We start from the raw sequence: 15008 nt of genomic DNA, 5'->3' as shown, positions 1-15008 counted from the left end.
AGTCGATTATTCCAAAACGTTTTGAATATAATATAAAATTTTGATTGAAATAGTGGATTATCAAGTAAGATAATAAATTATTTCTGCCATTTTTTTATAAAACCTGATTTTTCTTATTTGCACCTAAGACCTATTCAAATGACTAAAATGATATCCTTGACACTAGAAATGATTTAAGAACATGCTTATATCCAAATTTGAATATCATTTTGTTCTTTTGATTATAAATTAGGTGCAACCAACACTTTAAAAGCTCTCATACCATATTTTACCCATTCACTAGTACAACAATTCTCATCAATCATAGTTCACCAAAATCAGTAGCATTCAACAAGTAATCATAACAATGTCTCACCATACCAACTACAAATTTCACACCATTTTAAACATATAACACCAATTAAAAACATCACAATAACTTTAAAATGTGGTAGTTAACTTCCTTTACCGTATAAAGGACCAAACTACTCTACAAGACCTAAGATGACTCCACCAACTCAAGGAATTTTATTTGCATCTACAACTCACAAAAACATGATCAAGATATATCGTTAGAACCGCTGATCAACAAAGAGTCTTATAGAGGTCTCAAATGATACATGCAAAAACACTACAACTGGCATGCAAAGGAAACTGGACAGATTAAAGAAAAAAGTAGAAGCTAACTTACTCTTTTGAAAAAATTGATCGAATAGATTTGAATATCTCACCGTTGTAATTAGACGGTCTCTGATCTTCAAATAGATTAACACAAAAGAACTTTTACAGAGAAGTCACACAACTCTGGAAAAATGATTTCTAGAAAGATTATGTGTTTTAAAATAATGAAACTCATTTATAACAAACTATTTATATTAAAATCATTTAGTATTAAAATAATTGAGTCTCACTATTTTTAAACTACTATCACTTCTAAAATATCATTTTCTAGATTTTTACATAAAGAAAAAAAAAATTAACCCATAACATTATATGTATTTTTAATTTGAAATTATAGTAAATTGTAACTATTTCTAATACTTACACTTTCAGGCTTTATGATTTTTAATAAAATCTCTATAAAATTATTATACTATATTTGTCCCCCAATTTGCGAAAGTAAACATTTTTAATCTATTGATAAAATATTTTTCAGATTCACACAAAATATTAGCATCTTCATAAATAATAAAAATGTTAGTTATTTATTTACGTAAAACCTTAACAATCTTATTAATTATAAGTTTCAATATTATTATCAAGTAGTTTCAATATTTTGTGTTAATATTTAAATAATATATTTATGTTAAACTAAAATTGTTTAATTTTGAACATTTTAAAAACTAAATGCTTTATTAAAATTTTATAACACCCCCAAAAGATAAAATTTGGTCTTCAATTTAAATAATAGATTAATATAAAAGATACATGCGACTTCTCATATAAAAAATAATTATATATATATATATATATATATATATATATATATATACACACACACACACACACACGTATATATATTACCTAAGTTTTTATTTATCTTCAGCTTACATACAGTAATAAAGAAAGCTAAACTTCTAAGTACATTTAATAAATCCAATTATCCATGCATGCTACATAAAGAAGGGTAGGTTCAATCCTGAACTCGTTGAAATGGAGAAAAACCATCTGAGACAAATGTATTCTTGGCTTTTAGCGTCCCAGAAAAGATTAGACCTTGAGAGAGACACTTATTTAAGGATTAAAAAAACTAATTAAAAAAGTAACGATATAAACATTTGATTACTATTTACTATACTTTTTTTTCTTCCCTCTTTGTCTTCACGTGTTTAATAGACTGATCAGTATTTTCCCAAAAAGGGTACCTAAACAGACAAAATAACTGTCCCTCTATTTATGTTCACATTCCACCCTTTGACCTTTGCAATGACTTCAAATTACCAGGAAAAGCCTTAGAGACTGTTAGTTACAAAATAACTTAGCGAGGGCATTTATAGAATAAACTAGTACGATTGTCGAGGATGTTTGTCCTGGTGGCAGCTTATGAAATAACATGTTTGTCCTTAGTTATCTGTCTCCAAACGTTTATATATATATACGTAAAAGTAAGACAACTCAACACTACAATCTGGTTCTCCCTTTTGTGTTCTTCTCTGGAAACACGGGAGAAGAACAAGATGCAAAAGAGAACCACGAGACACAAAGCATTCGGAGATTGGCATAGATAACACGTTGCATGTCGAGAATAAAGCCGGATTCAATCGTCCTTTTGTATTCTTTCTTGGGTTTTTAGAAAGGGTTAATTGTTTCCTCTGATGGGAAATTTCTGTGCTCGGTGCAAGATTGATGGCAATTTGAATCCACACCCATGTTCTGGTAGCATTTTTTCCTTATGCATTTGCATAAGGAAATCGATCATTTTCGCATTTTCCATAATTAATTATCCCTGTTTTAGGAGCGTATATGTAGGGGGGGTATGTTTTCTTTTGGTTCTCTCGTATAACTTCTTGATGGATTTTTGAAGAAAAACAAAATGGTTGTGGATTTGATAATTTGTTTTGTTAATTGTTCATCGTGATCATGCACGGATTTTTATTTTATTTTTAAAAAAAATGACGCTTCCCGTGAAATAGAACATAATGTAATTAGATTGCACACCCATCGGAATTGTTTTATTCATTGTACTTGACCAGCACCTCTTTATTGGATTTCTCATGCTTAAGAGATTTGGCTCAATTTATAGAGTCATAATGGATACCACTGACGAACTAATTAATTTGCATTGAATCCTCATCTTCTTTGTTTTTTTAGACAATACCGAATGCTAAAGGAAACCATCCAACAAGAACTGAGAATATTCTGTGACCAATCTAGGGTTCTTTATTAATCATACCACACAGCTGGTCATCCAAATCATATATAGTGGCATGAAATAATCCCAGTTTATTTATATACGACATATTAATGAAAAATATACCAGAAAGAATACATGGTTAAGGATTCAACCTCACTTTCTGCATTACTTTCTCAACTGTAGGGGGTCCTTATTGGAGTATGCTTATTGTAACCAACTCCTGCAAGTGTATTTTCTGTGTCTATATTGTTTACATAAAACAGACACAAGTACATACAGTTTGAATTAATTGTAAATGTTCTTTATCATAGGAAGTATGTAGGTTGGACTAACTAGTGATGGTAATCTTGGGAGAACAAGAGCACTTGCAATCCCCTTCTCCCCGTTTGTTTTATGCTTACAAACTTTCTTTTAGATTCTTGGAATATGTGAAGAGAACTTTATTTTATTTTTTTTATAAATACGCTTAAAAAAATAAAATAATTTTTTTTAAAAACTAAGCCAAATTTTGAAGAAGCTAATAGAAAATAACTTTCATAAACTAACCTACACATAAATTAAGTCCAGTTTATAAACCATGTGATTTTAAGTTTTTCCTAAGAAACCCTAATTATTTATGCATCTCAGTCATAAACTTTGTGCAGATGTTTGTTTTTCAAATACTGTTTTTTCTGCTACAAATAAATTGTTGGCTTTCACTGAGATGAAAATTATTTTTCAAATGTTACAGAAGTTCCCAATAGAAGCACCCAGTTGTTTGTTCATTCAAATCCAAACGGGTATGGATACATTGATGGAGGGAAACCTGAGATTCTCCCTACTCCAAGATCTGAAGGGGACATACTTTCATCCCCACATTTAAAACCCTTCACATTATATGATCTTAAGAAGGCCACAGGAAATTTTCAGCCTTATAATCTTATTGGAGAAGGAGGATTCGGAAATGTTTATAAGGGGAGAATTAACGAAACTAAATCCCACGGGGGTACAATTTCTGGATCTGGAAGAGATGTAGCCGTTAAGAAGCTTAAGCCTGAAGGCTTTCAAGGGCACAAGGAGTGGCTGGTAGGTTACTTCCACAGGCCTTTAACCCTACTGCTTTTGTTTTATATGGATCATAGTCCATTATAGTTCTCTTTGTTTGCAGTCTGAAGTGAATCATCTTGGCCAACTTCACCACCAGAATCTCGTCAAACTTATTGGATACTGCCTGGAAGGAGATAACCGACTTCTAGTGTACGAGTACATGCCCAACGGATGCTTGGAAGATCATATATTTCGCAGTATGTTTATGCCCTTAGTAACTTAAACTTTAAGTTTTAGAAAGTAAAACACTTCAAACTTGTTTGTGCTATGATTTAACAATTTTGTAAATCAAGAAATCCAAACCTTTCTTAAGAACTGTGCCACTGTGTTCCATTTGATCAATCATGGAACTGTAAATTGCAGAGGGCACACAACCACTTCCCTGGGCTACAAGAATCAAGATTGCCACAGGTGCTGCTCGAGGTCTTTCCTTCCTACATGACTCTAAGCAACAAATTATCTACCGTGATTTCAAGGCTTCTAACATTTTGATAGATTCGGTATGTTGGTTAAAAGCTTGCATTACTATGTTAATGTGCACATTTTAGGAGAGTGCTTGCAAATAATGTATCACCTTTAGCCATCTTTATTTCCTATCTATTATATTGTTTTCCTTCTCTATTTTTTCTGGGATTTTTAAATAGAACACACTCTTCCAATTTGAAATACTGATTCGAAGTACATTTTAACTTCAGTATCCTCGTGGTGGTAGCTCTTTTTAACTTAAAAACGTGTTCACACAAATTCAGGAATTTAATGCAAAACTGTCGGACTTTGGATTGGCCAAAGCAGGGCCCACTGGTGATCATTCTTATGTTTCCACCCAAGTTCTGGGCACTCACGGCTATGCTGCTCCTGAATATATTGCTACAGGTTTGTGTTTTTTCTTAAATATATTTTCAAGCTTTTTGGCTCATAAAAGAAAATGATGTTCTGTCACCTTTCTAATTTTTAAACCTTTTAGATTTTTTTATGTTGGATATTTCACATCATGTACAACTAAGTGAGATATGAATATTCAAGGTAATGTTAATGATAGACAAACCAACTTAATAAAATTCTGAACATCTAGAATCTACCATAAATTTCAACACTTGAATTAATGTGACTCGTTATTATGATAAACTTTATTTTCTATGTGGATAATGGATTATTTCCTAGGCCATTCTCCTTTTATATTCACAAGTTAGGTTGGTTTTGTTCAGAAAAAAAAAATTATATACAGTCCCTTCAACCTTAGAATATAAAAAAAAAAATACTTACAATACTTTAATCTTAATGTTTTAAATCTAAACAATAATGTAGTATATTTCTCTTATCTAACTAATATTTTAAAATTGGAACATAAGAAAAATTATTATAAGAAATAATTCAAATTTTACAAATATTTAGAAATATATTCTTAACACTACTCTTTTAAATTTTATTTCATCGTATATTTGAATTTCAAATTTAAAATCTGATTCTCCCCCTTCGATTATTGTTTTATTTTTTCTTATAATTCTTATCATTTTTATTTATTTTATAAAACCTTATACATTTATTCATTTTCACATCGAGTTTCTTTAAGATATATGCATCTTTATGCTATTCTTTTAATTTAATTTTTTTTATATCTTTTTAATTTGTAGTCACCTCCTTTTCCATCAATTTGAGAATAAATATTACTTTTGATTTGTATTTTGAACACTTTTGAGTTGTTTAAATTATTATCTTCATAAATTTTATGTTCAGAAAACACCTTATATATCTCATCAAACACTTTCTTAACCTGTAAATATATGAAACAATAAGAATTAATTTGAAGTTAAGTGATTTTCAATTTCAATATTTTTCAAAATGTTTTATTTCTCATTCTTACTTCACAATTATATACAAGTCAACCTTTTATAACTTTTATAAATTTTGTTGGGTGTAAAATATGATATTTTACAAAGAAAAAGTTGTTACAACCTCAACACCTTCTTGTTGATATTGAGATTTACATGTTTTTTCACATTCCCCAATCACAATTGTGATTTCCATCAACTCTTGATAGAAACTTGTATGTTATAACACCAACAAATTCATATAATTCATGTCATAATTACACTTGTGGCATTTTACATTTGTTTCCATCAAATATTTATAGAAGAATGATGTATTAACACTTTTAACAAGTTCAAATAAACCGTTGACACATTATTTTCTGCTCCCTCATTTCTTTTGTTTTTGGTTTTTTTTCTTATTACCATTATTCTTAAAATGAAGTTATCATTTTGTTGTTTAGATCATCAAAAGATTATGTTTTCCACTTGTTATATGGGAGATTATTTTTCTTGCCATATAGGAACAATGAAAAAAGACACACATATAATATTATATATTTTGATTAAATTTGTTATCCTTGTAGTTTTTTACTTGCAAACCTATCTCTACAAATATTTGTTAACCTTGTAAGCCTCATTTGCTCTTGTGCTTAATAAGATGCATTCAACAACTTTATTAGAGTAATGCATGATAAATTCCTAGACATAGACTTGTAGTTTCAAATTTTTGAGGTACTATCTATGATTTAAATTTTTGAACAATTTTGTAATCTCAAAGTTTAGTGTTTACATTGTTAAATAAGGTTGAGTTAAGTCTATATTTTCACTGACTAACATAACATGATATTATATTTATTCAAAATCTATTTTAGTTGAGATTTAAATCTATCAAATCCTCTAGATTTTCAAGCACATATTATAATTAAATTTAAACCTAATATATATAAAGGGGTATTGGATTCCATTTCAAATTCTCATATCAAATTCATTATTTGCATTTCTTTCAATTTTTCATTTCATTAGTACTCTTACTTCAAAATCTCTAAAACCTTTTGTGTATTAAATAGTTTTCTTAGTGTTATTATGTTATTTATTTCCCTTGTACGTATACAAAACATGCGAAAATGTATGCAATTTACATTGTATTAATACACATATATCATTCGATTATACTACAACTATTTTTTTTTTCATTTATTTTTGTTGTATATTTTTCTTGTGATAGTTGCAAACCTAACATTTACAATTATTCATGATGGATCTAGAGTCTCCCGATGCAGCATCACTATTGGGTCTTCCAAGCATCGGATAATTTTCAAACAACTTCTATAACTTTACTACTCTAGTCTGCATTATTCATGAGTTCTAACCCTATCCTGAGATATTGATCTACTAATTTACGCATTGGTTCGTACGGAAGGGTTTAGTTTCCTAATTGAGATATCTTAACAACAATGCGTTTTTTCTTTGATCTCAGGTCGGTTGACATCAAGGTGTGATGTGTATAGCTTTGGGGTTGTGCTATTGGAACTACTATCAGGGCGCCATGCTATTGATAACACAAAATCTGGAGTGGAACGTAATCTGGTAGAATGGGCAAGACCCTATTTGGGTGAAAGGAGGAAGTTGTTCCGGATTATGGATACCAGGTTAGAAGGGCAATACCCGCAGAAGGCAGCTTATACAGTTGCAATAATTGCGTTACAGTGTATTTCTGATGCCAAGACTAGGCCACAAATGTCTGAGGTTTTGTCTGCCTTGGAACACTTACCAGCCACTAGACGTTCAGCTAGCCCCACAGAAACCCATACATAATAATACCCGTCAGAGAGGCTCTATTCCCTTTCTGACATAATCATCAGTAAAATAGAGAGTTGTGGAGAGAAAATAAGTTGGTATGTTGTCTCTTCTTCTGCTTTCATGGTTACTGTTAATTAGGTGATGGCCCCCCTGAGTGGGTTAGTGAGTGACTCATTCCATCATATATATGACAGCATTCTTGCAACAAGAATTTGAGTTTAGTTGTTTTCTAAAATATTTCTCATATTTCCGCATAAAATGACATAGGAAAAAAAAAATCGTGGTATATCACATTCCACATTCAAAGACCATCACCCTACCATAAAAAAAAAAAGGAAGGAAATTAAACCTGAACCTTAGAAATATATTCAAATTTAAGTAAATGTATGAATAACTAATATATATTCATTATTCGCTTAAGGCAATTACATGTATTGCATTGCAGCCTAGTCGATAAAGCTATGTGTAAATTCTAAAATCCACTTAGCTAGCTGTGAATCTGTAAAACATGATGTGCTCGTAAGTCTCCCCAGGCTTCACAATCTGTGTTGGAAAGTAAGGGTGATTCACAGAATCTGGGAAACCCTGTGTCTCCAAGGCAATGCCAGCAAACTTGTGGTATATGGCCCCATCCTTGCCTTTGGTACCCTTTAACTGGCCACTAGTATAAAACTGCATACCAAGTTGGTTTGACCACAACTCCATTTTCCTCCCAGAGACTGGGTCCCTCACTACCGCAGCCTTGGTTAACTGATTTTGGAAACTTTTGTCCAGCACGTAGTTCATATCATATAGATCCGGAAGCTTACGAATGTGGGTTACAACTTTTTTTGGTTCAAGAAAATCATAGGGGGTGCCCTTTACAGATCTGATTTCGCCAGTGGGAATAAGAAGCTTGTCCACGGGTGTGATGTGTGAACCAAAGATCTGAACATGATGAGAAAGAATGTTACCACTGTTGTGTCCCCCAAGGTTCCAGTAAGTATGTTGGGCAAGATTCACTGGTGTGGCTTTGTCCACGGACTTGGCAATCATTTTCACAATCAGTTTGTTTGCTCCAACGAGCTTGTAAGTCACTTTGACTTTGAGTTTTCCAGGAAAGCCTAACAAATTTAACCCAAAATATGTTTACCTCTAATTTTCTTAAGAATATAAGTTTCAAAAACTACCTTGATCGTTTTCAGGACTGTCGTAGGTAAATGTTACATGGCTGTGTTTTTTGTGAGATTCCAGTGTCCATATAACGTCACTCAAACCTCTTGTGCCACCTGACTCATAGGATAGATAATAGCAATTAAGTATAAAATATGAGTTGAAATGGAAAGTATTAGTATTGATATAGACCGTGAAGTGTGTTTCCGTGATCATTTGCGGGTAAGTGGTAGGTTTTGTCATTCAAAGTGAATTTAGCACCTCCAATCCTATTGGCCACCCGTCCAATCACTGCCCCGAAATAAGTTGTGTCATTCTACAACAAATTTCAACATCATAAGTTTCACAAATCTCCAATATATAATATTTTCTAATCACACTTCAGTAAACAAACAACAACATTATTATACATTTTATAAAGAGTTATCTCAATATTTCATTATCTCCAAAATAAAATACAATAACACGAAATGTAGACACTGTTCAACTTTTTTTTTAATCAGACCTTAAATCGGAAAAACTATTGAATTAATCAGACACTATATAGAACAAATCAAAATTGAACCACAAACAAAGAAAAAGAGAAAGAGACAAAAATCATTAATTTCTTAACTTGAGGTATCTCTGAAAATCAGAGAGAATCTTGTTTTTTTTTTCTTTTTCTTTTTCAATTAGCTAGTTGAACCAGAATTAATCCTACCTTATAAGAATCAATAGAATCATAACCAAGAACAATATCAGCTAGTTTTCCTGCGAAGAAAGTCATAAAACATGTTACATGTAACATAAAAAGAAATCAATAATTACGAATGTTGGGAGAAGACAATACAAACCGTGTTTATCAGGGGTTACCACAGACACAATTGTAGCACCATAATTTGTCAAATTGAGTTTGAAATTTGCTCTCTCCAGTTCATAAAACCCAATTTTCCTATGATTGTCAAGAGCCTGAACAAGGATCAAAATCTCCAACAGAAAAGATAACAACAACACCACCTTAGTCATGGTTCAATGGATCTAGTATTATCCTGTAAATTATGACCCCTAACTTAAGATTTATATATATGGAGGGAGTGAAACTTTTCTATTAAAAGAAAAGATAAGTACAAATTTCATTTAAGGTATTAATTAAATAATTTTAAATTTACATTATGATACATATTAAATATTAGTAATGAGTTGTTCGGTTTCTCAAAAATAGTCTTATTTGTCACGGAATTTCCTATCACTTTATTTTAGAAAAAGTCAATTAAACTCATAATGATTAAAATAACTAGTTATTAAATTAATAGGATTAAATTGATTTAATTAATAATATTAAAATTATTATAATTTTATATTTTAAAAATGCCTTTAACATAAATTAGATGAGATATTGGCTTTTTTCTAAATATTAATACTTTTAATCTGTTTATTTAGTAACATGCATATTCATTAATGGTAATAAAAAAAATATTTAAGATGTTTTCTTTAATCTTTATAAGGTTAAATTTTGAAAGAGTTAAATACATTAATATATTTTAAACACATTGTACAGTATTAAAAGGTATCTTAGAAACTAAAAAATGTTAAGAAAGATGGAAAAGAACATTTGTTTTATGGTATTTAAACAATGATAAGACAGAAGACAATAAACGAAATAGTTACAAAATAAAAAGTGTAAGAAAAAAGAAAAAAAATTATATATAAATGAATATGTTTTTAATTGACTATTACAATTTAAATTAATTAAGTTTCAAATTGATATTTATTAAATGTTATGGTTTCAAATGGTATATTTTTTCATTAATTTTTTATCCGACTAATTTTTTCCATTAACCATTGTGGTTGTTATTTTATATTGCCATTTTTTTATTTGTCTTCATTTATTAGAAAATGAGAAGTTTTGTAATAATATAAAATGATATCCTATCAAGTGTAAAATGATAATAATTTTTTTATTGCTGTCATTGAAAACATATTGGATATTAAGAACGAAATGGTGGTGAAAAAAAAATTCTTAATTGTTTTAGATTATTAGTGGAAATTATTAAGAAATATGATAATCTCATTGTTCAATATATTTTTAATGAGAACAATAAAAATAACGTGTCCTTTTACATTAATTGTAATATTCTTTTTATATTAGTCTCACAAAATCTAATATTTCTTAACATACGAGTATAAGTAAGAAAGATTAGAAATATAACTACCCCATTATTTTGATAACGAGCAAACTAAATGACATAGACTTCGTTGAAAAATAAATAAATTTTGAGTAATTAATAAGTAAATAAAAGGTAAAAAGGATTCAATTGAAAATATTCAAATTTATTCAATTTTAAAATTTAATTAAGCTCGTAATTTATTAATTTACATATAAAAATAATAGGAATTTATTGAGTTTTAAACTTCCATTTGATCTAAAGTATAGGTTTCATGATGTTAAGAGCTTTAACATTCAATTATGTCAACTACATTTAATAATAAATTTAATAATAAGTACTATATCATGTCTACACAAGAGTAAAAACAATATTTTCAAATAAGTTTCCATAATATTAGAAGGAAAATTTAAATAGTGTCATAATAAAAGTAAAAGGTAACCATATAGATATTGAGATAATGTGTCAATATTAAAGATTAATTACATATATATTGTAAAAACATGAAATTATAAGGACTACATCAAATTTTGTTCATTGTTAAATAAAAATATGAAACTCATACTGGATTAAATCTCTTATATATAAAGGTTTATTAAATATAATAGATTAAATTGTATTTATGCTCAAAAAATAAATAATACCATTAGTTATTTGTGCTTTCTTAAATTATAATTAAGATTTTAAATATTTTGTTTGTCTAACTTTATTTGTGAGATTTATAAGTTTGATTTTACTTAAAAGTTTCTTATTACTTGAAAATTAAAATAAAAAATATTTATTTTAATTTCTCAAAGCATATATTTTTTAATATAATTTTACAAAAAACTTATTAAATACGAAATTAATATAATAATTATATATATAAATATATATATATATATATATATATATATATATATATATATATATATATATATATATATAAATATATATAAGCCATAGCAATTAATATGATTGAGGTATGGTGTTTATATTAGGATGAGTCATAAAAAATGTTTGAGGATTTTTTTTAATTATCCACATCACTAAAATTTAGGATAAACAATTTTTTTATAAAATATTTTTAATTTGATTTTGCTATTTTAATATTTTTAATTTTGTTCTATACTTTGAAAGATGAGATAAAATAATTTCTTTTTTATTAAATGTGCGTATGTAATCACTCGATAATTATTATATATATATATATATATATATATATATATATATATATATATATATATATATATATATATATATATATATATATATATTTTAAAGAAAAAATTAATTTTAATTAATCATATTTATATTAAACACCATTATTATAAATTATTTATATTTAAATTGACAAAATTTAGTATATTAAGTTATTATTCAAAAAAAATTAGAATTAAACTAAAATGCATTTTGATAATATTGAAAAGAAAAAAGTCTATTCAATACAAGGAAAAATTAAGAAATTATAATATTTTTATATTCATCAAGTAGGTTTCAAATATTTGATGCTTTGTTTAAATTTTTTATATTCTATTTCGTTGTATCTAGTGTCAACAAAAATCACAAATGGATAAAAGTATGTGATTATTTACATTTGTTTATTGACTAAGGTCCGACATCTTTGTTCCCAACTCTTCGATCTTTTCTATTGATTCTGCCACGTTCACTGCTTAGCTGCTTCCTTTTCTTTCAGGATCGTCCGACTTACTTGGTTGAGGTAATCATACAATACAAGAAGTAACAATTATTAGTAAACAAAATAATTAAAAACTATAAAGTACTTATGGTATAATATTTATTTTGTATTATTGTCTAAAATTAACGTGACAAACTTGAAGTAATTTAAGAAATAGAATCTCTTAAGAAAATATAATTATCTTTCAAAATAAAAATCATTAAAAAATCTAATAAGTATATAATAAAGATATTCGAATAAGAAATGTGACAATAAAATAGTTTTCTATACATTCATTTTAATATTTTTGTTAGTAAAAAAGTAATAACTTTTACAAGTTTTTTTATTATTTAATGACTTTTTCTTTTATTATACATCTACAAATAAAAACATTTTAATAAACTTAAAAAAAATATTAAAAATAGTGTAGAGGCAATATTTTTTTAGTAATAATAAAATTACATAACTCAAACCAAGTTTTTAATATTACTATAAATTTGTTAGTTTTTACGCTTAGAAAGAAAAACAAAATTTATATTTAAATGACCGATAGGCGCTGAAATTGGAACAACTTCTCTTCAAAATCTTTAAAATTTATATTTAAAGTTCCTTTGTTGTTTTTGTCCGTTTCTTGTTTTACTTATTCTTGCTATGGAATGCTCACGTTCAGCCCATTAATGGTTGGAAAGTAGTTTTCTGACTTTCTAATAGTTGGTTCTGATTAAATTCTGATAAAAGGAAAAACATTTAAATTAATTCTTATATAAATTATTAAGTGAACTTCGAATTTACTTCGCATTAAAAGGAAATTATTATCTTACCAACTTCGGTAAATATGATTATATTTTATATTCCGGTTTTTAGAATTATATTTTTATATTATTTAGTATGTTCTTAAAAAGTTTACAAAGCTCTTAATATTAATATTAAAATTTAATAAAATAGTTTATTAGACTAGTTAAAATTTATAAGAAAATAATTATATTAGCTTCACTAAATAAATATACTATACATATACAATAATGTATTACTTCCCTAATATATATCATCTAATAACTACGGATTCATTACATTTCAATTCTTTTCATAACATATTTACTAATCAAAACAATTATTTTATACAACGTAACTATTTGAAATTATAAGATTAAATAATTAAAATTAGAAAGTGAGTTTTTAAGCCTAACTCAACCCCACAAAACCGGCTTATATAGGGTGAGGTTTGCACCCACTTATAAACTATGAATTGACCTATCTCTAGTCGATGTGGGACTTCCAACACACTCCCTTCACGTCGAGATATAAACATCTCGTGCGTGATAGTAGAAATTGAGTGGTCCGATAATGGCCCGATAGCCGGTGGAATAGAATAATAGAATGCCCACTTAGAACTCGCTAGGATAGGCTCTAACTATGACTCTGATACCATATTAGAAAGTGAGTTTTTAAGCCTAACTCAACCCCACAAAACCGGCTTACAAACACTAAACTGAAGTTTTAAACTTAATTTTCAACGATAACATCAGGAAACAGAAAACTACAACAAGCTGAATGCAATATCATTGAATTAAGCTCCAACAATTTTGGTGGGTTCCTCTACAATTATTTCATCAGCAGGTCTCTCTACCTTTGTGCCAACATCTTCTGAGTAATCACCATGAACCTCCATCAGTTTCCCAAGATCAAACTTAGGAGCTTTAAGAATCTTGACTTTTCGGACAAACACATTCTGCAGAGGATAAATGCTAGACGTCGCCTTCTCAATTTCTTTTCCAATAATCTCAAGAATAAACTTTCGGACCAACTCCTTCAAATCACAGGATGTTGCCTGGTTGGTCATGATCTCTCTCATCTTCCTACGTATTTGTCTAATCTGGCTTGATTGGGCATAACAGGTTCTCTTCACCTGGTTAGCTCTTCTCTTGGTGAATCCAATACAAAACATCCTCAATGTGTAACTATCAGTTGTCTTCACATCCACATGGGCTTTAATAAGTGTTCACCATTTTCGAACCAAAGACCTTAGTTTGTCTGTGGTGAAATCCATTCCCTAGAAATTTGTCAGGACATTCTTCCCTTGAATATCTTCAACTCTCAGCCCTATCTTCCTAAATGCATGATCCTCATCTCCTTGAAGATCAACCAATGAGACCTCAAAGACAATCTTGGTACCCTGAGTACGACTGACGAGGGTTTTGCCAACATTTTTTACTTGGAAAATAGAGGGAGCCTTAATGTCATACCAATCCTTCTTGGAAAAGGGATCAGCTGCCTTCTTCTTGGCACCCTTCTAGCCCTATGTGTGTATTTATGTGTGTATTTAACACAAGGGAGATTAGAAAGGGAGTTTTTAAGCCTAACTCAATCCCACAAAACCGACTTATAGAGTGAGGCTTGCATCCACTTATAAACTATGAATTGATCTTATCTCTAGTCGATGTGGGACTTCCAACACACCCCCTTCACGCCGAGGTATAGACATCTTGTGTGTGATAGTAAAAATTGGATGGTCCAATAATGGCCCGATA

General features: G+C 28.9%; 2 protein-coding genes and 1 pseudogene across 2 annotated transcripts; 1 reads left to right on the top strand and 2 right to left on the bottom strand.

The window, feature by feature from the left end:
* Positions 1-2123: 2123 nt before the first annotated feature.
* Positions 2124-7843, top strand: LOC124827099 (putative serine/threonine-protein kinase PBL3). The gene is made up of 6 exons (XM_047300086.2): positions 2124-2355; positions 3564-3898; positions 3981-4116; positions 4283-4419; positions 4669-4792; positions 7205-7843. The coding sequence occupies exons 1-6, from the start codon at positions 2295-2297 to the stop codon at positions 7540-7542; spliced, it is 1131 nt and encodes a 376-aa protein (XP_047156042.2). The 5' UTR covers positions 2124-2294; the 3' UTR covers positions 7543-7843.
* A 39-nt stretch (positions 7844-7882) lies between these two features.
* On the bottom strand, positions 7883-9690 carry LOC124826851 (uncharacterized). The gene is made up of 5 exons (XM_088105035.1): positions 9513-9690; positions 9380-9429; positions 8872-8995; positions 8697-8795; positions 7883-8630 (listed from the first exon to the last, which is right to left on the bottom strand). The coding sequence occupies exons 1-5, from the start codon at positions 9682-9684 to the stop codon at positions 8011-8013; spliced, it is 1065 nt and encodes a 354-aa protein (XP_087961161.1). The 5' UTR covers positions 9685-9690; the 3' UTR covers positions 7883-8010.
* A 4284-nt stretch (positions 9691-13974) lies between these two features.
* LOC124826860 (small ribosomal subunit protein eS1 pseudogene) lies at positions 13975-14880 on the bottom strand (annotated as a pseudogene).
* Between the last annotated feature and the right edge of the window lie 128 nt (positions 14881-15008).

This window comes from Vigna umbellata, chromosome 1 (genome assembly GCF_029865625.1).
Source record: "Vigna umbellata cultivar VRB3 chromosome 1, Vumbellata_1.0, whole genome shotgun sequence".
In the NCBI taxonomy this organism is placed as follows: domain Eukaryota; kingdom Viridiplantae; phylum Streptophyta; class Magnoliopsida; order Fabales; family Fabaceae; genus Vigna; species Vigna umbellata.
This window is presented reverse-complemented; position numbering and strand designations above follow the sequence as displayed.